The 24,932-nt window shown below is 47.7% G+C and overlaps 1 protein-coding gene across 3 annotated transcripts in view; it reads right to left on the reverse strand.

Moving 5' to 3' along the window:
• SHTN1 (shootin 1) overlaps nt 1-15,899 on the reverse strand; it is a 60,975-nt gene extending 45,076 nt beyond the window's left edge. For 2 of the 3 annotated variants that reach the window (XM_032962609.2, XM_076070565.1), the window contains exons 1-2: nt 15,622-15,899; nt 2,334-2,386 (exon numbers count right to left, since the gene is read on the reverse strand). In XM_032962609.2, the coding sequence (XP_032818500.2) occupies nt 2,334-2,386; nt 15,622-15,685 (117 nt within the window). In that variant the 5' untranslated portion in view covers nt 15,686-15,899. The remainder of the gene's footprint in view (nt 1-2,333; nt 2,387-15,621) is intronic. The other variant, XM_076070566.1, reaches the window with a different exon arrangement.
• Between the last annotated feature and the right edge of the window lie 9,033 nt (nt 15,900-24,932).

Raw genomic sequence — 24,932 nt, forward strand, 5'->3', positions numbered from 1 at the left:
CAAATTCTTATTTGGCCAATGACCAGCTATTCCGTGGGGATTCAATCGGCAATTGGAACAATAAAATACAAATCTCTGTTCGCTAAAACAATATTCGCATTAGGGTACATTGGGCCCAGCGAGTAGTCCTGTTTTAGGTGTAGAATATATATTTTTAAACGAGTGTCATGCAGAAGAGCGGGCATAACACTGACGAGATCAGCGGTGCAAATATAAACGTTTAAAAAGTCTTCAGGAAAGAACGAACACACACACAGCCATCAGTCACAAGCGTGACAGGACCTGCATGGTACCAACAGTGCATTAGATCCATAATACAGATTTTGTTTAAAAAAAAAAATCTGTCCCTCTATTAAAGGTATGAAACAGGAGGAGGATTTCTCCACAAATCTGGTTGCCGCCTGATGAAGCCGGTTGTAATTACTGGCGAAACGTCGTGCTCAAATTGCAAATGTTGTGGATTTGCTTTCCAACACACCGGTGTGCTGGTGACGAATTGGTCACGTTCTGTTTACGTGACAAACCTCACTAGTTGGCCGAGTCAGGTGGTGGGGGGTTTAACGACACAGTTATATATTTACGCGATCTAACCCCCAAAAAACCCGATATTATGGATGATATTGGCCGTGAAAGCTTCCTACAGTGCAAGAGATCCAGGCGGAATTTAACACATTCCCTACATACAAAATAAATGGCATTTTTTTTACGACACAAGGTACAAACAAAGCCTTTGTACTCCATATGCAGCCCGCATATTAAAGCTGCAGTTTCCTCCAGCGTTAACACCCCACCAAAGACGAAAGGTACCCCCCGTTGCCTACAACCACACCCGGCCGCCTTTGTCTCCCTAGTGGCGATGTTTACTACACACCGCACCAGGTACCCATTTGAGGCCGAGTCGACCTAGGGGAGGCCCGGGATCGGTTGAAATATCCGTCAATGTTATTGGTCGTGAGCGGGAATTGAATTCGGGTCTGTGCCGGGAACGTAGCGCAGCGCGCTAACCGCTACACCACCGCTCCTCACCACACGAACACACAAAGACCTCCCCCGTGTAGCCTGTAACAGACTGTAGGGGCAAGTGCTGCTGTTAGCGAGTAGCAGCACCTGTGAAGGCCGGCACGGCACACGAGGGGGTGGGTGGCCAGCACCACGCCCGGCCGCCTTTGTCTCCCCAGTGGCGATGTTTACTACACACCGCACCAGGTACTCATTCGAGGCTGAGTCGACCTAGGGGAGGCCCGGGACCGGTTCAGACAATCGTCACCGGTGTTGGCCGTGAGCGGGAATCGAACCCGGGTCGCCAGGTTCGTAGCGCAGCGTAGCGCTAACCGCTACATTACCGCTCACCACACACACACACACGTGTACACACACACTAACATGTACACACTAACACGTACATAGTAACACGTACACACTAACACGTACACACTAACATGTACACACTAACACGTACATAGTAACACACGTGCACACGTACACACTAACACGTACACACTAACATGTACACACTAACACGTATATAGTAACACACACGTGCACATGTACACACTAACACGTACACAGTAACACACGTGCACACGTACACACTAACACGTACACACTAACACGTACACACGAACAGGTGCACAGGAACACAGAGGTACACACGAACACACGAGCACACACACGCACACACCCATCACAGACACACACACGTACACACACACGTACAAACACACCCATCACAGACACACACACCCATCACAGACACACACACCCATCACACACACCCATCACACACACCCATCACAGACACACACACGTACACACACACACGTACAAACACACCCATCACAGACACACACACCCATCACAGACACACGTACACGCGCACACGTACACACACACCCATCACACACACACCCATCACAGACACACACACGTACACACACACACGTACACACACCCATCACAGACACACACACCCATCACACACACGTACACGCGCACACACGCACACACGCCCCCATCACACACACGTACACGCACACACGTACACACACACACCCATCACAGACACACACACACACGTACACACACACCCATCACAGACACCCATCACACACACACGTACACACACACCCATCACAGACACACACGTACACACTCACACACACACGTACACACACACCCATCACACACACACGTACACACACACACCCATCACAGACACACGTACACACACGTACACACACACACGTACACACACACAGCCGGCGATCCGCTGGCAGAGGCAGGAGAGAAAGGCAGCGAGCACGGCTCTGGGGATCCCCTCGCCCGCTCCTCACCTTGGCATTGGCCTTGTCATTCTCGGCGTGCAGGACGTTGTACTCCTGGGCAGCTGTGGGCACACACACGGCGGACATGATGCCGTTCATCTTTCAGGCAGCAGCAGCAGCACAGCAGTAGTAGAAGCAGCAGCAAGCACCACAGGAGCAGTAGTAGAAGCAGCACAGCAGTAGTAGAAGCAGCACCACAGCAGCACCACAGCAGCAGCACCACAGCAGCAGCAGCACCACAGCAGCAGTAGAAGCACAGCAGCACAGCAGCAGTAGAAGCAGCACCACAGCAGCAGCAGCACCACAGCAGCACCACAGCAGCAGCACAGCAGCAGCAGTAGAAGCAGCAGCAGCAGCACCGCCGCCTTCCGCGGACTGGGGCTTGACGATGTTGCGGGGTGCCTTCAGCACGAGCCGGGCACACGCGGGGGGCGGGGCCTGGTGGGGCGGGGCGGGGCCTGGTGGGGCAGTGTGAGATTGGGGGGGGGGAGCGTGGGGGGGGGGGGAGCGTGGTGGGGGGGAGCGTGGTGGGGGGGGGAGCGTGGTGGGGGGGAGCGTGGTGGGGGGGGGAGCGTGGTGGGGGGGGAGGGGCGCGTGGTGATGGGGGGGAGCGTGGTGGGGGGGGGGGGGGTGGCGTGGTGGTGGGGGGGTTGCGTGGTGGTGGGGGGGTTGCGTGGTGGTGGGGGGGTGGCGTGGTGGTGGGGGGGTGGCGTGGTGGTGGGGGGGTTGCGTGGTGGTGGGGGGGTTGCGTGGTGGTGGGGGGGTGGCGTGGTGGTGGGGGGGTGGCGTGGTGGTGGGGGGGGTGCACGCTCTTCCAGACGGGCTCCTCTTCCTCCCACCACCACCACAAATTTAAGAGACCCCCCCCCCTCCCACCGGCACCCCAGGGAGGGTTTTAACCTAAAGATAAATGAAATGTACACACAGAAGACAAAGATCCCCCGTGTAGCCTCTAACACACTGTGAGGGCAAGTGCTGTTCAGCTAAAAGCAGCAGCAGCAGCTATTAAGGCCCTGCACGGCACGCGAAAGGGTTGGTCCGTGACCAACACCACGCCCGGCCGCCTTTGTCTCCCCAGTGCTATTGTTTATGGCACACAGCGCCAGGTACTCGTCTAAGGGGCTGTTTCGTGTGTGTGTGACGCAACGTGCAGCTCCCAACGCACACAAAGACCCCGAGCAGTGGCTCGAGAGCGACGCATGGCCACGTTACAATGCACGGCGGAGGGGTTGGTGCGGGCGGGGAGAGCGGCGGACTTGAGGGGAGGCGGTGTGGACAGAGTTCGGCGTGAAAGGGAGGAGAGAGGGCAGTGGTGGCGGAGAGAACACTAGAAATTGGAAGCCAGAGGGGAAGGAAGGGCCAGGGAGAGGAGAGGGAATAATGAGGGGAGAGAATGCGCGTGGTGGGGGGGGGGGATCGGACGGGGGCTGTGGCGGTGTGGGCAGGGAGTGGTGTGCAAGCTATCAATTATAATTAATAATTGAATGCATTTCGTATGAGTGCCATCATTCTTATAGTGCAGGGCCATCGTGAAGGAAGGCGCTGTTTGATACGCTTCACAGCTTCATAGCAGGTGGGGGCGGTGTCGCTGCTGCGTGGTCTAGCCTAGGGCGTCCCCAGTGGCAGCTGTCTCTGTGCATCCGTCTGCCAGGGTGATGTTGTGGCGTTTCATCGAGATTTGAGTAATTCGCCGTGTCATTTCTCCAATGCGCTGCTTTTGGACCGGGAACGATGTCACGGTATCTTTAACGTCCACTCCGAAGCAGATGGAGAAATATATATTTTTAATACACCCACAATATTAATCAGGACGGCCTGTCGGATTTCAACCGCGAATGTCTCACGAACCCACAAACCACGGCATAGCCCGCGGCTCCAGTGATGCTACTGCCCAAGCTCAGTAACCTGATTACTCTACCTCTCAGACCTGACAAGCTCCCAATTAAGTGACACGGTGATGCGATAGATGAGAGGAATCGTCTCGAATGGGTTGTTTATTCGGGACCGCATCAGAACATCAACAACAACAGACACCATTAGCCGCTAAGTGGAGGCGACATCACCACGGCACTTGTGCCAGGCCAGGTGCACTTTGAGGCCAAGTGAAGTGTCGAAGGCTCGCTGACAGGTCACAGGAAAGACTCGGGTGCCATGGGTTGACTGACTGAGATGACAGGCCGATGCATCAGCTGTGCCCTCTACTATGCCAATTTGCTGTATTTTATCCGCCCGGCACTCCACTAGTTGTTGTTAGTGTCGCTTTGCCCTCTTGTTGGGAGGCCGACTGCCTCCAACTGCCTAATAATGCCCCTCACGAGCCTCCCCCATAGCGGTATCAGTCATGGGCAAGTCCACACAGCTCCACATCCTCCTGAACCGCATCAGTCACTCTCTTTTCCAGCCAGCGTCGCGCCCGTTTAGCTCCCTCTATTCGGCAAAACAGAAACTGCTTGGGCCTGCGGTGGCTGACCATGTGGGCTACATGACCCAGCTGGGTCATCTAGAATATCAACAAGCCGATGCACGCATCCCCTAAATAAATGGAAATTTTGGTCATGCATTATGGCCATGCAACCCAAATTATGGACCTCAGGAAAGCCATAGAGACATACCGAGACACGTCAGGCATACATAGTCATAGAAATACATAGACCCACAGAGATGCATACAAGACAAGCCACAGTGTGATTGTGGCCATGCACCCAAAAAAACGTATGGACCATACAGTCAATCACCGCAGGACACGATTCCTGACATGCAATATCCCGGCATCTACAAACTAAGCTGTATCTGCGGCAGCAGTTACATTGGGGAAACTAAACCACGTCTCGGACCGTGTTCGTGAGCATAAGGCAGATTTGAAAGATGGTGGGACCAATACTTCTGCCGTGGCTGATCATTATTTTAATGCGGCTGGCTCACACGAAATTGATTTCTCTAAGACGATGGTACTTTGCAAGCCTACTGGCTATCAGCAAAGATTTGTTCATGAAGCCATCCATATATACAGACACAGAGACAATTTCAACCAAGAGGATGGTTATAGACTCAGCAATCATTGGAAATATGTCATGAACCACATTGGGTCATGACTTGACTTGTGTTTTCTTGTCAATCAACCTCAACCGTCAGCAGTGTGGTGTGTGGAGCGGGGTGCAGGGATTTCTTGGCGGCCTTTTGCTGATTTGGCATTGCTGCTGCATTGGCATTGTTGCTGCATTGGCATTGCTGCTGCATTGGCATTGCTGCTGCATTGGAATTGCTGCTGCATTGGCATTGTTGCTGCATTGGCATTATTGCTGCATTGGCATTGCTGCTGCATTGGCATTATTGCTGCATCGGCAGTGCTGCACCGCCCATGCTACTGGTGCTGCTGATACACTTGGGCTACACCCATCCCCAAACCTTTATAAACAGTTTACCTTTAGAGGCTAACTCCTTTGCCTGATGACGACCGCTTGTGTTGCGATCGAAACGTCGTGAAATTTGTATTAACTTTATTTTCATAATTATTTTTGCTATCTACATGACTTTACCGATAGAACCAAAGAATACACAAACTCTCTCACCTGAAGCCCCCTCGTCGTGGCTAGCAGACCTCAACATTGGGCACTTAGCTCTGGTCCCATAATAGAATACGCAATAATAGAAGAGGCACGATAAATGTAACACACACTTGCACACGAAGTTCGTACAATACTTTACGCATAGAAAGTCAAAATGGGCAGCTCTGGAATGACTTTTGCTGATCCCACTCCAGAACTGCAGGCAGGGCCTCCTCGAGAGCGAGCTCGAGAGAGTCCCTCGAACTAGCACTGTGCACTCCTTGACATACACGATAAATGCGTTCTTGGAAAAGCGTGGATCTCAAAATCGCGTATGTCCCAAGCAATTATCACATAAGAAATAACGGTAACGGAGGGGGTGAGGGGATTTCACTCACACTCGCAGACATAATCGCCAATATTATCCGAGCCTACATGAATACAATACATGTACAGACAATATAACGCTTCAAATTAAAGAGAAATCACGTAAGCTCTAATGTACTTCCTATAAAATAAAGAAATACAGTTTTATTTCTAGATTTGAAGCTTTCGTGACTGCAAGGATTCATACTCTTCGGTTCTATTCGGTAAAGTCACATAGGTAAAACAAATTAAAATAAATTGAAATTAAATGAAAGAAACAATTAAAACACGACGTTTCGGAGGCAAAGCAAGCTTCCGTTTTCCTTGGTGCAGCGATTTTGCTGTGACTGGTCCCACCTGAAGACGGAAGCTTGCTTTGCCTCCGAAACGTCGTGTTTTAATTGTTTCTTTCATTTTATTTCAATTTATTTTAATTTGTTTTACCGACGTGACTTTACCGAATAGCACCGAAGAGTATAAATACAGTTTTACTTTTTTTTCGATTTAAAGCTTTCGTGACTGCAGGGATTCATCTTCTGGGTTCTTTATGTTTTAGTTTTATTATTTTGTTTCCATTCTACGTGACTTTACCGAAAGAACCAAGAAGAGTATTACTTTCTTGTAACTACGCCGGAGTTTGTGTTGCGGAGATTCTGGATGGAGACGAGGAAGGAGACGGAGGAGACAGAGGGAAGATTGCCGGTGTCCACGCGCGGCGAGATGCTGGGCGGTGTAGCGCACTCATGTGATCCTAACGCACCGGCTGGTGGCAACGTTGCCATTGGGTCTCGGTGCCAGGCTAGGGGGATGGCATGTCGCATTGCGGAGTGACGTTATTCCGAAAATGGCCTCGCGTATCTCAATAAAAAGGTCTGCATACAAAGCGCGCGTTATTCAAAAATGGCGTGCCACGAAAGAGCGTAAACCGAGGACTGCCCGTGTTTATTTGTAGGTACGCAAATGCCGTTATCTACACCGGTTGCAGTTATTAGGGAAAATAAAGTAGACATAAGCAGATTATCGCCGTACAACCTGCAGCAGGGATACCGTACTTTGTTAAATTCCTGTATTTATCAAATAAGAAATGGGCGTTTCCGTACCCTTAACAAAACATCAGTTTCCTTGTACGATGTTACGAACACCACAAACACTTTCTTTGTTCTTACGTAATTCCCCCCAGAGAGTAAAGAAAGTGCAGTGGTGCAAGTAAGCGTTTCATCACTGTTTGCAGTTGCTCTTACATCATTACTTCAACAATGTAAATAGTGTGCAATAAAAAGAGCAATGCTTAAGCCCACATAACTATCACCAAAGATTACTCGAGTCTGACGATTTTGACTTCGACACAATTTGCAGTAATGTTCCATGTCCACGTGACAATGTTACGCGTGTTTCTCAGTTAAGCTGGCATATAACACGTGGCTGGATTTGACAACAAAAAAAAGGTATGGCTATGATTAAAATCTAATTATTAACACTCACAGGACATGCGTCTGTAAGAATCGATCGTGTGTGTAAGAATTGTTTTTCAGTTGTGCACCCTTAGTTGACATGAGTTCACGTGACATGGAGTGGCGAGATGTTAACTACCTCGCCCGGTATACAGCAGTTTGTGGGTTCGGTCCCGACCCTGACGCCTGAATATTTGGAGTTTGCGGTGTAAACTTGGTTCGAAGCTTTCGTGACTGCAGGAATTCATCTTTGGTTTTTTCGGTAAAGTCACTTATTTACCGAAAAAAACAAAGATTAGTTTGCGGTGTCTCTATCCCCGTGGTCGCGTGGATTTTTTCTTCGGGTCCTCCGTATTTCCCCCCTCCACATTTAGAATCAACAAACACGCGTTTGGAGTCTTTGGCTGTTGTAAATGTCCACGTGATGACAGGCAACCTCGTTGAGCTATCATTTGTGTTGGCCAGGTCGCTTCTGAAAACGAGCTCTACAGCTCAGTCGGGCCCTAATCTGGTAAAATAAAATAAAAAAAATTCATAGTTTATAGTCTAATTCGAGGCGATTACATTTCACCACAATGGCAAAGACAAGTCGGTGGACCTGATACCTGAACGCGGCAGGATTCACAATCCGGGATCGTGACACATCACGCATGTACGTACGTATGTTGAACTTCTTTCGTACCTTACGTAGCCAACCGTGCTAATCAGAGGTGCAGGGAGAATAACAAACTAAACGCCCAGAAAGAAGTGCTGAAAGAAAATGAGTTTGCGATCAAGATTTGCGGGGGAGTAAGCCGAGTCATGAGACAAGTTTTAGTTTTGGAAAATCCCGTGCAGGTTAAAGACCAGGTCACGTGTACAGACCACGTGATATTGTGTAAAGAAGTTTTTTCTCTGGGAAGGAAATGCTAACACCCGATCTCAGAAACAAGGATTATGCCCTCTGACCAACCCTGCGTCACGTTACACGCAGCAGGTTTTGTTTTCTTTTCCAAAATTCTCTGGGGGATAGCGTGGTTCACCGATGTGTGTGATTGCACGAGACCGTTTCAATGAGCCTGACTCTGGCTACTGATGAGACCCAGAGGGTCGAAACCAGTCCAGTTGGCCACGCTTCCTGCAAATGCTGCTGGATAGCATTGGTCTGATTTGGACAGCAGATATTCCAATTGAAAAAAAACTCGCAGATTTATTCATGTTTGGTATCAACATGATGATGATGCCGGAAAGGACAAAGCCTATTCTTTTTTCATCATCTTGATACCGGCAAAAATAGTCCCATAGATTTAACTGCTCAACCCGAGCTCTTAATGCTTTGATATTTGCATTGCCTATGTAATGTTCGCCTTTTTTCATTATTCTCTGGTCTAACGTGGGTGAGACAAGGCCATAATGGAAACTGTCTCTGTTAGCCAAAAAGTTCCAAAGACAATGCATATATTATTATCAGAGCATTCTTAATAAAGGTTTATGGGCTAGATCGTGTAAGTATAAATGCGTCGTACCCCTCCACCACCCGACACAGCTAGTAAGGTTTGTCACTTCAGCACAACGGTGTGTTGGACAGCAAATGCACAACATTTTACAAATCCACAACACACGGGTGGGCTGAAGTAGTAAACTAATTTGCACGTTGTTTACGTGACAAACCTTACTGGCTGTGTCGGGTGGTGGAGGGGGACGACACATTTATACTTACGCGAGCAAACACAAAAACCCTTGTTATGAATATTGGTCGCGATAGCCTGCCTGTTCAATTATTTGAGCATGTTTGCTTTGCACGTTTTACCACAAGCACGTGTGCTATTTATTTCAGACTTTGGTGCCTTGCAATAAGGCGTGTCCATTTGGTATTTTTACATCTAAACGCTTAAAAACCTGTTTTATTGCCGGGAAGGAGTTGAAGCTTTTTAAAAATTTTCATCATCTTCGATACCGGCATAACAAGGGCCCGAACCCATCGGCATGGGAGAAGCTGTCAACGAGAGTTGTCGTGCGCGTAATTTTCCGTGCGTATGAGGAAGACGCTCGTCACACCAGAGTCACGCACAGGAACCCCCATGGGGCACCGTTTCCTTGATGCCCACCTGTCCCCATCGTCTTGCGGCGCCCTCCCTTCGCCGCAATGCGATCAGCCCCTCCACCGAGAATTTCCTTGCTGGTTTATACTCGCGTGTGCTACGCAGCTGCAAAACGCGTTTTACTCACGAGATGTTGGCTACGGTTACCATCGGCGGCGTTAGTTGACGTCTCTTGTAATATCAAGTGTTGGGCCTGGGCAGGGCGAGCTGTTGCCTTTCAATCGTCTTTTGACTTTCTCCTCCTTTAGAGTGTTTCTCAGTGTTTCGTAATTAGTTGTGTTTGGGTTCTATCGTCGCGGAGGCATAATGTAATTTTTTTGTTATAGTATTCTTGGCTCTTTCGGTAAAGGCACGTAGAAGGGAAACAATAAAATAATAAAAATATAAAACACTAAAAAAATGTTTTTATTATTTTATTGTTTCCCTTCCACGTGACTTTACCGAAAGAACCAAGAATATGAATCCCTGCAGTCACGAAAGCTTTAAATATTTTTTTTAATAGTATTAAAACAAATGTAAATTAGTTTTAATACTATAACTCTCCATCACCTGACAGGCAAATAAATCAAGTTGTCACTTGGACAAGTATGCCCCCAATTAAGTTGGTTCATGAGCAAAAGCAGAGGATTGTTGAAAATAAAGCAAAATTGTGGACAATAATTATTCCTCGTTTTGCTGATGACTTTGCCCAATAAAAAAAACAGCTCTAGCATGAAAGAACTTCCTGATTCGGGTCCTTAATTAGGTGCCATGACGACATCAGGACGGTCATGCAGATGAGCCGGTTTCATAATGAGAGTTGATTGTCAGCACCCCATGCTTTTCAGAGACGATTTCCCCACGTGTAAATTCAACTGATATATTAAAACAAAACAATGTAACTTAAATCCTCTGTGCTGAATTCCTCTAAGTTAAATGAAAACACAAATGCCACACTTTTTATTGACCATGATTTCAAAGGCGGTCACCGCATCCCGCGTGTTTAGATCCGATTCTGCGGCCGTCTGGAGTGCTCTTCCTTCTGATATTAGGAGGCCACTGGAGCGATGCACTTTTAAATCGTCTAGATTGACAAGCTCATTTCTTCAGAACTGCTTTGTGTGGTCGGTTTGTTGTTCTTCCCCCGCACCTCCGATTAGCACGATTGGCTACAAGCCTTGCTAGTCAATTTAACACGTAGTAGGCTTCTGCGACCAATATCGTCCATAATATAGGTTGTTTTGGTTGTCGTTAAATCCGCCACCACCGCCACCGCCAAAAAATAAAGTTTGTCACGCAAAAACAGAGCATGCCAATTCGTTATTGGTACTGCACAGTGTACTCATAACGGTGTGTTGGAGAGCAAATCCAAAACATTTACAACCATGAGTGGGAGCGGATTTTTTTTCGGGGATGCTACCCGTGGTGCGATGGTTCACACGCCGGAAATGGAATCCAGGGGTCTCCAGTTCTAGTTTTAGAAATGGATAAATCACTTCTCTCACTCCACCACCTCTGTCCACCCAGCGGTACAACATACAGCGGTACACAATGAGTACACCGGTTAGTCGATCAGCAGTTTCGGTATGGTGGCCGAAGGTGCGGGTAATGCCCACCTCTTCAAAGACGTCCGACTAAAATGGTGCCCCGATGGCAAGATGTTAACTACCTCGTCTGGTATGCAGGAGGTCGTCGTGGGTTCGAATCCCGACCCTGACGCCTTCTGTATATTTGGAGTGTGAATGTTCTCCCCGTGGACACGTGGATTTTTCTCTGGGTCCTCCGGTTTCCCCCCACCAAGTTTAGAATCAATGTGCGTTTAGAGTATTTGACTGCTATAAATTTCCACGTGATGACAAGCGACTTCGTTGATCTATCATTTGTGGCCAGATCACCTCTGAAAAACGAGCTATATAATAGCTCCGTGAGCCTTATCTGGTCAAATACGAAACAGATTATATATATTTTAAATATCATCGAGTCTAGGGGCCCTTTCTCTCTCGAGGTCCTTCCGCCAACAATGGGGAGAAAAAAGTAATTGCAAGGCTGCACCAAGGTCAGCCGATTTATGGAGTTGCTGCGGTTTGTTGGCGCGTGGACTCTGCCCGGGTCCACGAAGCGCAGCGTGAACAGGAGTGCATCGAACCTTAAAGCTCGCGCTGTTACGTGTGCAACAGGCGTGTGCTCACCAACGCAAATGAGCAAGGTCTCCATCACATATGCGTCTCTCCACATATTGTCTGAGAGTATTTTTTCCCACACAACGCGTCAGCCGGCATGGCCTTTTGCTGGGAAGTGCACGCTTTCAGCAGCATGTACAACTTTGGAATGTTTCAACATATACCAATAGACAATGATTAACTACAAATTGAGGACAGTAGAAGCCTCGTGTAACACGTCGGCTTTCGCGACCAATATCATCCATAATACAGGTTTTTTTGGGTTTAGATTGCGTAAATATAGTAGTAGCCTTTTTATCGGCCCACCTGTTAAATATTTTAGTGCTACTTAAACACACCTAATACCATTATCAGAGCAAAATAGGCATCGTGAATTTGAATCCAGATATGATCAGCAGAGCAGAATGCCAAAAAAAGGCCAATTTAAGGGCCATACATCGATCAGATGAGTTTTCAGAGTGGACCAACTAAACATTTTAAGGACTGTCAACACCTAAATGTGACTTCCATGGCCAGAGACCACGCGGGGAAACAACACGGACGCACAATGAGGACAGCACGTGGATCGTAACATTACAAAACAAACGGTTTACACCTTTGTCGCTACCAACCCACCAACCTACACGTGGCCTCGCCCACCTTCGTCACCACCACCACCACCTTCGGGCATGAGAGACACGTTTCCCCATTATGTACGATCCCTAAACAACTGGAAACAATTAATCAAGCTCGATGGAAAGAAGGGGCTTATAACCCTGAATTGTGCTTCGTCTACAAAAGACGAGAACGAACGGCCACTGCTACATCTACGCCTCTATATAAGGAACGAAATAGGTGGACTGCTCCACAAATCTGGCTGTCGCCTGAAGCTAGTTGTAATTACTGGCGAAACGTCGTACTCAGATTGTAAATGTTGTGGCTTGGCTCTCCAACACACCGGTTAGTGCTGTACTAGTGACGAATTGGCATGCTCTGTTTTTACGTGACAACCCTTACGAGTTGGCCATGTCGGGTGGTGGAGGGTTTAATGACACATTTATATATTTACGCAATATAACCCAAAACAGACTATTATGAATAATATTGGTCGTGAAAGCCTACGTGTTAAACTGGCCACTGCTATTCTTTGAGTCTTTCGGTAAAGTCACGTAGATAGGTTCAAATTAAATGTAACAAAAACTTCGACGTTTCCATCACAACACAAGCGATCGTCATCCTGATGACGAGCCCGCAGTCCCAATACAGCGGATTACCGACACCGATTACAACCTCGAAACCACGGGCGCGTTATGATAACTCTCAGAAGGAACAGCCAGCACGGCTTATACCAGAGTCAACCCCTTATCAGTGCCAGTCTTATTACAGAGCGATCCAGACCTTACTGGGCACCCCGTGCCCTTATGCGTCTCAACGTTCATCCTACACAGTCCCATCACAAGGGAGAAACGCACACAAATAGACACAAATTATGTTACTGAACAAACACTCATTTACGTATTAATTTTGATAATTGGCGTCAATAATGCTACTTAGCATGCTAATATTCTGTAATCTTGCATGCTGATGCTGCTCCTTGACATGATGCACACACTCACGTACATCAGTGACCTACCTTATTTACAGACCAATTCAGACCTTATTGGTCCTACAAAGTCCCATCACAGGGTTAGAAACACAAAGAAATAGACAAAAAAACACATTTGTTGTTGCCCGTATTGAAACGGCTGTACGGCGGCGTACGGACCCTTAAACAAAAATCTATTTTCCTGCACAAGAATACGGGTAAACCGTATGGGTTGACAGGTATGAGGCTACGCAACAAAAACCGAAACCCATTGAAGAACCTGGAGCCAAAACCCTCAGAACACACTTCGATAGATCATTACAAAAAAACATTTCTAACATCTACTACGGGTGTATCAGGAGGGTATATCGGAAAAGCTATACGCCATGGTGGGCAACGAGAAACAGGACATTTCCTTGGAAGAGTTCATCACAAGTGGCGACCAAGATCGGGGACAGTCCCCGAACTCTGCACGAAGAGCGTTTCGGGAAGAATTCACCGCGAACTTGATGGAGATGACGGAAGCCTCGGGCGAGCTAAAACGAAGAACACAGAGAGAGAGGCCACCAGAGCTGTCCGGAAACAACTACGAAAAAGCAACCGCTCTAACAAGACCGGTGCAATGTCGCCGAGATGGAAGACGCTCAACTCAGGAGGTCACAGAATCCAACAAGGCACGGGGATGTTGATGACCCTTGTCCCGAGTTTCTAAAGAACCTGGGACCCCGTGGGACAACAGTGGCTTACAAAATCCTTCTTCGCCGTCGTCACACACACACACACACACCGGCTCCCGGCCGCATTTTGCCGCGAAACGTCGAACAATCAGTGCCGAACAACACGCGGGGAACGACCCCGAAAGCGCATTTGGAGAGCGGTGTAAAGGTGACGCAAACAATCACGAGCGCCGTTGTGAACAATATACAAGTAGCAAGGCAGATACGTCTTTACACATCCCATCAGCACCGCGGCCGACTCGCAGTGCATAATTTCAGCAGGAGTGCTTCAGCAGGGGCTGCTTCAGCACAAGGATGCACACACTCTGGATCGGCTACGGGACTCAAGCGTCTCGTCGTCATCATCAGCAGAGTCGATCAAGACGGCCACAGTGGGTTGCCATCATTGTTCATCCTTCATTCATCTCTCCGTCCCTACTACTGCCATTCGTGTGCGTTAGGTGGGGAGCGGTGGCGCAGCGGTTAGCGCAACTCCGCTGCGAAACCGGCCAAAATCACCCGGGGTCGATTCACGCTCACGGCCAATAACAGTGGCAGCGAATGATCGGAACCGGTCCCTGAACCTCCCCTAGATCCACTCGGCCTTTAATGAGTAAAGTACCTCGTGTGGTGCGTAAGCATCAGCACTGGGGAGACAAAGGCGGCCGCGCGTGGTGCTGGTCACAACGCCCCGTCACGTGTCGGCCTTAATAGGCGCTCGCTAACAGTCAGCTTGAAGGCTACCACCGTCTTTGGGTTTATCCCTACTGAAGTGTGGTTGGCCTGTGTATAGGTGTTCACACCTTACCCCACCTGCTCCCTTCTCGCCTTCGGCAGAGAGCATTGAGGGAGGTCGTGGGGTGGGGGAGGAAACCATCATGGTGTGGCCGGGCAGTTCAACAAACACCCAGCTGCACCTCGTCCACGTGTCCCAGCGGCACCTCGTCCACGTGTCCCAGCGGCACCTCGTCCACGTGTCCCAACTGCACCTCGTCCACGTGTCCCAACTGCACCTCGTCCACGTGTCCCAGCTACACCTCGTCCACGTGTCCCAACTGCACCTCGTCCACGTGTCCCAGCTACACCTCGTCCACGTGTCCCAGCGGCACCTCGTCCACGTGTCCCAACTGCACCTCGTCCACGTGTCCCAACTGCACCTCGTCCACGTGTCCCAGCTACACCTCGTCCACGTGTCCCAACTGCACCTCGTCCACGTGTCCCAGCTGCACCTCGTCCACATGTCCCAGCGACACCTCGTCCACGCGTCCCAGCTACACCTCGTCCACGTGTCCCAGCTACACCTCGTCCACGCGTCACAGCTACACCTCGTCCACGCGTCCCAGCTACACCTCGTCCACGCGTCCCAGCGGCACCTCGTCCACGCGTCCCAGCTACACCTCGTCCACGCGTCTCACCTTCCTGGAGGAGGTGCTTCAGCTCGCCTCTCTGGTTCCCCGAGGTGTTCGGCGCCGCTTCCATGGCGATCGGCTGTCGCTGGGTGGTTGTGGTGGTTGTGGTTGTTGTAGTGGTTGTGGTGGTGGTTGTTGTTGTGGTGGTGGTGGTTGTTGTGGTAGTTGTGGTTGTTGTTGTTATTAAGACTGCACACTGCTGCTAAGGAGCGATGCGGGTTCAGAGGACGCGGAGCGGAGCCGAAACGTCGCATCCATGCGGAAGTGCGGGGAGGGGGTGACACGGGGGGGGTGACGGGGGGGGTGACGGGGGGGGGTGACGGGGGGGGTGACAGGGGGGGTGACGGGGGGGGGGTGACGGGGAGGGGGTGACGGGGAGGGGCCATTGGAGTGAACAATTGCAGTGACCCCCACCCCCGTGTGGAGGGGGTGAGTGGGGAGGGAGGAGGGTGGTGGTGGAGGAGGGGTGGAGGAGAGGTGGGGGGATGGGGGAGGGGTGCAGGAGGGATGGAGGGGTGGGGGTGATGAGGGGTGGGGGTGATGAGGGGAGGTGATGAGGGGTGGGGGGTGATGAGGGGTGGGGGGTGATGGAGGGGTGGGGGGTGATGGGGGAGTGGTGCAGGAGGGGTGGGTGAGGGATGGAGGAGCTATTCCAGTGGCTGAATGAGGGATGAAGATCGATGCAGGGATGATGCTGTAGTGATGGGGGATGATGGAGGGATGATGGAGGAGGGATGACAAAATGATCTTCAAAATAACTGTTTTGTGTCGTGTTATAAAGTGGGGAGGGTTTTATCAGGCCCTTCGCTGCACATCTAGGCGTTGAGATTAGGTTCAACACATGATTCACACATGATTCACCAACACTGCTGACTTCTCATCTGTCCCCATGGTGTAAAGTACGGTATCTAGCTCTCATCACCCAGGCCTGTATATTTAAGTGATATTAATAAGGGTGATTGCCCGAAACGTTGCTAATTATATACTTTTCAGTTTAAGGCCACGCACTTATTGACGAATGTGTTGAGTTTGTATTCTGTTGTCCCTGTGCCCCACTGCCAGCGCAAAAACAGCATCACCGCATATCGGGATACCTCGATATACGAAGCAGATACTTTTCTGGAGCTTCGTTCCCATATCGAAGCTTCGTATCTTGAATAACGTGTAACATTGGTACTACGAGGATGCGTTCCCAGCCTTGGAAATTTCCCATTGCATACTATTAACGCGTCACAACTTACCATTCGCGTTGTAAACAAAGAATGCATTTTAACACGCAGACTTTCGCGACAAATATTATCCATGAGAGGTTTGGTCTTTATCCATCTATTGTGGATAAAGACAATTTATGTTGAAAATAATATATTTTATACTGTACAATATTAAAATTAAAATAAAAAACTGACTTTCGCCACTAAGTGACGGTGACGTCACCACGGCGCATGTGCCAGGCTTGGTGCACTTTGAGGCCACGTGAAGCGATGTTTCATGCTTGCGTGAATGCGTCGTTCGTGTGCGATTCCTTTCGGGACTTTCCTGGCCGAAGGCCGTAACTGGTTGTGAGGGGGCGCCATAAGTGTCCCCGAAAGACCCCTAGCTTCTAACATTCACATATCGAGGTATTACTGCAATTCTATGAATCAGACAACCCAGCGACCAACACTCACATGGCCAAATCGGTTTATCTGCACGGCCTCGGGACTGAGACTACGACAGCGACTAGATTGACACTGATCGTCACCCACACAGATGTATTGCTGTGAAGATCTTAACGCGACTGTTAAGCTCCCAGTCTCCCAGGTTTATACTCTATTCTTGTGTACGGCAGGCAATGTGTTCAGTAGCTAAATGCCAATGTCAGAGCTTGCTGGCCACGGCAAGAGGGGTTCAGGAGAGAGTTCGTGTTGTTTCGCTGTTCCTCCTCCATTGAAGGATCTCAGACTACAGTGGGTTTACCACGTGGTCCATAGCTTGGGATGCATGGCCACAATCGCACTGTGGCTTGTCTTTGATGCACTTATATTAGCCGATATGCATCTCTGGGTTTCTGTATATCTATGAGTCGCTATTTATCTTTATGGGTCTATTGGAGTGCCTGGCTGAAGTACCATCTGTTGAGGAAGTACAGAAGTCAATCTAGAGTCTTAGACCAGGAAAAGCACCAGGCAGAGATGATCTCCCAAGCGAAATGCTGAAGGAGGGTGGTGTTTGTGCGCAAACTGTCCTATATGACATAATAACAGTCTGGACCACTGAACGGGTCCCGCAGGATTGTAAAGATGCCCTGGTGGTCCCCGGCTTTAAGAAGAGGGACCACACAGTGTCGGGAAAGGTTGTGGCAAGGATTATTCAACATTGTCTCGCCAGGCACGCTGAGGAGAGGCTTGCAGAGCCAAAATGTGGTTTCAGGCCAGGGCGGGCCCGCACAAATGCCATATTTTCTGTCCATCTGCTGCAGCAGAGGTCTAGGGAATTCCAACAGGACCTACACCTCTGTTTCATTGACCTGGTCAAGGCCTATGATACCATCAGTAGGCCTAGGCTCTGGGTTGTTCTTCATGCTTTCGCAGACCCTGACTCTCTCCTCACAATCATTAAGGACCTTCATGATAGCGGGCAGGTCCGGGTAAAACTACGTGGCCGGGAGTCGGAGCCTTTTCCTGTTCACCTTGGGGTGCGACAAGGATGCTCTCTGGCTCCCACATTATTTTTATTTCGACCACGTAGTTTGTGAAACCTTTGATGGCTGTACCGGAGGAATTTAAACCTGTTACAGATACAATGGGAGGCTGATTGATGCCCGGGTGTGGTCAAGGGATGGCTCTATATTGCTCAACCACGTTATGTGTGCCGATGATCTGGTGATTGCTGCTCACTCAGAGGAGAAGTTGGAGGCGCTGCTTCTGAACCTGGAGCATGCCACTAAGAGATGGGGTCTTACTGTCAGCCCCACAAAAATTAACCTGCCTGGGTATGTTGTGCCATCAAACACTCCACTACCACAATTCTCAATTGGTGATGGGGAAGTTGTGGAGAGATTGGAGAGTTTTCCATACCTGGGCAGTGTGCTCATGACCGGCTCCGGTTTGAGAGCGGAGGTCTCACTCCGAATCAACCGAGCAGCATTATCTTTTCATCGGCTGTGTAACGCTGTGTGGAAGCTACCTGGTCTGTCGCTCCACACGAAGCTTCAGGTCTTCTAGGCCACGGTCATTCCCTCCCTTCTCAATGCTTGCAAAACGTAAACTCCCCCTTATGGAACATCTTCGCCGGTTAGAAACATTTAAGCTTGCCTGCCTACAATCCATCCTGGGTTTAACCAGGCTGGATTGTGTGAGGAGCTCACAAATCCTTGAAAGATCTGGACAAAGTCCCATCGGTGAGCTCCTCCGGCAGGCAAGGCTGCGTTGGCTATGTCATGTTGCCCGCATGCCCAGCCACCGCATGACTATACAGATTTTATTCGGCCGGATAGAGGGGGATAAACGAATGCGGCATGGGCTAGAGAAGAAATTGAGTGATGTGGTACAGGAGGATGTGGAGCTGAGTGGATTTGCCAATGACTGGTACCAGCAGTTTCAAGATCGGCCTCTGTGGAGGAGGTTCGTGAAGGACGCTACTGGGCAGTTGGAGGCAGTCGCCCTCCAACAACAATGAAGGGCAGAAGAGCGACGCTCATAACAACGAGCAGAGGGCCGGGTGGCTAAAGCACAGCAAGTTGGCACAGTAGGGGACACAGGTGGTGCATCAGCCAGTCGTCTCTGTCAGGCAACCCATGGCACCTGGGTTTGTCCCTTGACCTCCTGCCAGTGGGCGTTCGACACTTCATGTGGCCTTCACGTGCACATAGCCTGGCACAAGGACCGTGGTGATGTCAACACTTAGTGGTGAATGGCGGTTGTTGTTATATATCCATGCATCTCTATGTATATCTATGGGTCGCTGTATATCCATGCTTCTCAATGTATCTCTATGTATATCTATGGGTCTGTATATCCATGCGTCTCTATGTATCTCGATGGGTCTCTGTATCACCCTGGGTGTCTATATATCCATTAGTCTCTTTGTATCTCTGTACAGTATATCTATGAGTCTCTATGTATCTCTATGGGTATCTGTATATCTACGAGCCTCTCTATATATCTCTATATGGATAACTGTTAATCTGTAGTGACACAGCGCTAACTGCTGTCCAGGAGCGGCAACTGTGGTGGACAGCGCACACGCTGCCGTCCAGCATGTGAATCATTTTGCGGGACCCCGGGGTCCCGCAAAAATCAGGTCAATAATAATTATTATTTCTCAGTCCACCCACTCGTGATCCCGACAGCAACGCGCCGCCCGCCCAGACTCGCGCCAACAAGCGCCAGCAGCAGGCGGCGATCGACACGACGGGCGCCACCCCACCGGCCAAACGCGAGCCCCGGGGGGCGTCCACCGCGGTCACGCGCGGCGACGACGCCCTCCGGTCAGCCGTCGATCCTCAGCTGCTTTGCCAAGGCGAGCCCGCCGCCCCCCCAGGCAGTGAATTTAACGTGTTTGTGTAATTCTTCAACTTTTTACGAAACTTAGTGCCCCGAGTAGCTCTCGACGAGGCCAATCGATTGACACTAGTTTTGTTGTCAGTAAGGCAAGACTCGTGTCGCTACGCGGTTTTTCCCACCCCGGGGCAGTGATGGGACCCCGGGGTCCCGCCAATTGTTTCATATACACTGTCTGTGTGTGTGCCGGCAGGACTGAGGAACTGGGGCAAGGGTCACGGAAGGCCTCATCGGGAGGCCCCTGGGACCCTCTGGTGGGGTCTAGAAGGGAGGCGCGGCCAGGGCGGAGCCAGGCCGCGTCGAGTAGAATAAAAGCAGCGGAGAGCGAGAGCTCAGGGCTGCCGGTTCTGGCAGTGGACTCGTCTCGTCGCCGCCTTCATCTTCGCCGCCTTCGCCGCTGCCGCTGTTGGCTGTCTCGGTCGACACCGTCAGTGTAACACGCTTAGGGTCGTGTCTAGGCTAGGCTAGACGACTAAGGAGTGCATGAGGGCGAACCTGTTGAAGTTGGAAGCTGTGTGTAGATCCGAATAAAGAAGGTGCCTCCTGCCACTGCCTCATCTCCGACTCGTGCTACACTACACATACATGGGTCTCTATGAGTCTCTATGTATCTCTATGGGTCTCTGTATATCTATGAGTCTCTATGTATTTCTATGGGTCTCTGTATATCTATGAGTCTCTATGTATTTCTATGGGTCTCTGTATATCTATGAGTCTCTATGTATCTCTATGGGTCTCTGTATATCTATGAGTCTCTATGTATCTCTATGGGTATCTGTATATCTATGAGCATCAATGTATCTCTATGGGTCTGTATATCTATGAGTCTCTATGCATCTCTATGGGTCTCTGTATATCTATGAGTCTCTATGTATCTCGATGGGTCTCTGTATATCTATTAGTCTCTATGTATCTCTATGGGTCTCGGTCTCTATATCTATGAGTCTCTATGTATCTCTATGGGTCTCTGTATATCTATGAATCTCTATGTATCTCTATGGGTATCTGTATATCTATGAGTCTCTATGTATCTCTATGGGTCTCTATATCTATGAGTCTCTATGTATCTCTATGGGTATCTGTATATCTATGAGCCTCAATGTATATCTATGGGTATCTCTATATCTATGAGTCTCTATGTATCTCTATGTGTATCTGTATATCTATGAGTCTCTATGTATCTCTATGGGTCTCTATATCTATGAGTCTCTATGTATCTCTATGGGTATCTGTATATATATGAGCCTCAATGTATCTCTATGGGTATCTGTATATCTATGAGTCTCTATGTATCTCTATGGGTCTCTATATCTATGAGTCTCTATGTATCTCTATGGGTATCTGTATATCTATGAGTCTCTATGTATCTCTATGGGTCTCTATATCTATGAGTCTCTATGTATCTCTATGGGTATCTGTATATCTATGAGCCTCAATGTATATCTATGGGTATCTCTATATCTATGAGTCTCTATGTATCTCTATGTGTATCTGTATATCTATGAGTATCTATGTATCTCTATGGGTCTCTATATCTATGAGTCTCTATGTATCTCTATGGGTATCTGTATATATATGAGCCTCAATGTATCTCTATGGGTATCTGTATATCTATGAGTCTCTATGTATCTCTATGGGTCTCTATATCTATGAGTCTCTATGTATCTCTATGGGTATCTGTATATCTATGAGTCTCTATGTATCTCTATGGGTCTCTATATCTGTGAGTCTCTATGTATCTCTATGGGTATCTAAATCTACTATATGTCTCTATGTGTCTCTATGGGTCTCTATATCTATGAGCCTCAATGTATCTCTATGGGTATCTGTATATCTATGAGTCTCTATGCATCTATATGGGTCTCTGTATATCTATGAGTCTCTATGTATCTCTATGGGTCTCTGTATATCTATGAGTCTCTATGCATCTCTATGGGTATCTCTATAGCTATGAGCCTCAATGTATCTCTATGGGTATCTGTATATCTATGAGTCTCTATGTATCTCTATGGGTATCTGTATATCTATGAGTCTCTATGTATCTCTATGGGTATCTGTATATCTATGAGTCTCTATGTATCTCTATGGGTATCTGTATATCTATGAGTCTCTATGTATCTCTATGGGTCTCTATATCTATGAGTCTCTATGTATCTCTATGGGCATCTGTATATCTATGAGTCTCTATGTATCTCTATGGGTATCTGTATATCTATGAGTCTCTATGTATCTCTATGGGTCTCTATATCTATGAGTCTCTATGCATCTCTATGGGTATCTGTATATCTATGAGCCTCAATGTATATCTATGGGTATCTCTATATCTATGAGTCTCTATGTATCTCTATGTGTATCTGTATATCTATGAGTCTCTATGTATCTCTATGGGTCTCTATATCTATGAGTCTCTATGTATCTCTATGGGTATCTGTATATATATGAGCCTCAATGTATCTCTATGGGTATCTGTATATCTATGAGCCTCAATGTATATCTATGGGTATCTGTATATCTATGAGTCTCTATGTATCTCTATGGGTCTCTATATCTGTGAGTCTCTATGTATCTCTATGGGTATCTAAATCTACTATGTGTCTCTATGGGTCTCTATATCTATGAGCCTCAATGTATCTCTATGGGTATCTGTATATCTATGAGTCTCTATGCATCTATATGGGTCTCTGTATATCTATGAGTCTCTATGTATCTCTATGGGTATCTGTATATCTATGAGTCTCTATGTATCTCTATGGGTATCTGTATATCTATGAGCCTCAATGTATCTCTATGGGTCTCTATATCTATGAGTCTCTATGCATCTCTATGGGTCTCTATATCTATGAGCCTCAATGTATCTCTATGGGTCTCTATATCTATGAGCCTCAATGTATCTCTATGGGTCTCTATATCTATGAGCCTCAATGTATCTCTATGGGTCTCTGTATATCTATGAGCCTCAATGTATCTCTATGGGTCTCTGTATATCTATGTGTCTCTATGTATCTCTATGGTTCTCTATATCTGTGAGTCTCTATGTATCTCTATGGGTATCTAAATCTACTATGTGTCTCTATGTGTCTCTATGGGTCTCTATATCTATGAGCCTCAATGTATCTCTATGGGTATCTGTATATCTATGAGTCTCTATGCATCTATATGGGTCTCTGTATATCTATGAGTCTCTATGTATCTCTATGGGTCTCTGTATATCTATGAGTCTCTATGCATCTCTATGGGTATCTCTATAGCTATGAGCCTCAATGTATCTCTATGGGTATCTGTATATCTATGAGTCTCTATGTATCTCTATGGGTATCTGTATATCTATGAGTCTCTATGTATCTCTATGGGTATCTGTATATCTATGAGCCTCAATGTATCTCTATGGGTCTCTATATCTATGAGTCTCTATGCATCTCTATGGGTCTCTATATCTATGAGCCTCAATGTATCTCTATGGGTCTCTATATCTATGAGCCTCAATGTATCTCTATGGGTCTCTATATCTATGAGCCTCAATGTATCTCTATGGGTCTCTATATCTATGAGTCTCTATGCATCTCTATGGGTCTCTATATCTATGAGCCTCAATGTATCTCTATGGGTCTCTATATCTATGAGCCTCAATGTATCTCTATGGGTCTCTATATCTATGAGCCTCAATGCATCTCTATGGGTCTCTATATCTATGAGCCTCAATGTATCTCTATGGGTCTCTATATCTATGAGTCTCTATGTATCTCTATGGGTCTCTATATCTATGAGTCTCTATGTATCTCTATGGGTCTCTATATCTATGAGTCTCTATGTATCTCTATGGGTCTCTGTATATCTATGAGTCTCCATGCATCTCTATGGGTATCTCTATAGCTATGAGCCTCAATGTATCTCTATGGGTATCTGTATATCTATGAGTCTCTATGTATCTCTATGGGTATCTGTATATCTATGAGTCTCTATGTATCTCTATGGGTATCTGTATATCTATGAGTCTCTATGTATCTCTATGGGTATCTGTATATCTATGAGTCTCTATGTATCTCTATGGGTCTCTATATCTATGAGTCTCTATGTATCTCTATGGGTATCTGTATATCTATGAGTCTCTATGTATCTCTATGGGTATCTGTATATCTATGAGTCTCTATGTATCTCTATGGGTCTCTATATCTATGAGTCTCTATGCATCTCTATGGGTATCTGTATATCTATGAGCCTCAATGTATATCTATGGGTATCTCTATATCTATGAGTCTCTATGTATCTCTATGTGTATCTGTATATCTATGAGTCTCTATGTATCTCTATGGGTCTCTATATCTATGAGTCTCTATGTATCTCTATGGGTATCTGTATATATATGAGCCTCAATGTATCTCTATGGGTATCTGTATATCTATGAGCCTCAATGTATATCTATGGGTATCTGTATATCTATGAGTCTCTATGTATCTCTATGGGTCTCTATATCTGTGAGTCTCTATGTATCTCTATGGGTATCTAAATCTACTATGTGTCTCTATGGGTCTCTATATCTATGAGCCTCAATGTATCTCTATGGGTATCTGTATATCTATGAGTCTCTATGCATCTATATGGGTCTCTGTATATCTATGAGTCTCTATGTATCTCTATGGGTATCTGTATATCTATGAGTCTCTATGTATCTCTATGGGTATCTGTATATCTATGAGCCTCAATGTATCTCTATGGGTCTCTATATCTATGAGTCTCTATGCATCTCTATGGGTCTCTATATCTATGAGCCTCAATGTA

The sequence above is a fragment of the Petromyzon marinus genome, chromosome 29, assembly GCF_048934315.1.
Source record: "Petromyzon marinus isolate PM22_M1 ecotype Great Lakes invasive population chromosome 29, UKy_Petmar_22M1.pri1.0, whole genome shotgun sequence".
NCBI classification, from domain to species: Eukaryota; Metazoa; Chordata; class Hyperoartia; order Petromyzontiformes; family Petromyzontidae; genus Petromyzon; species Petromyzon marinus.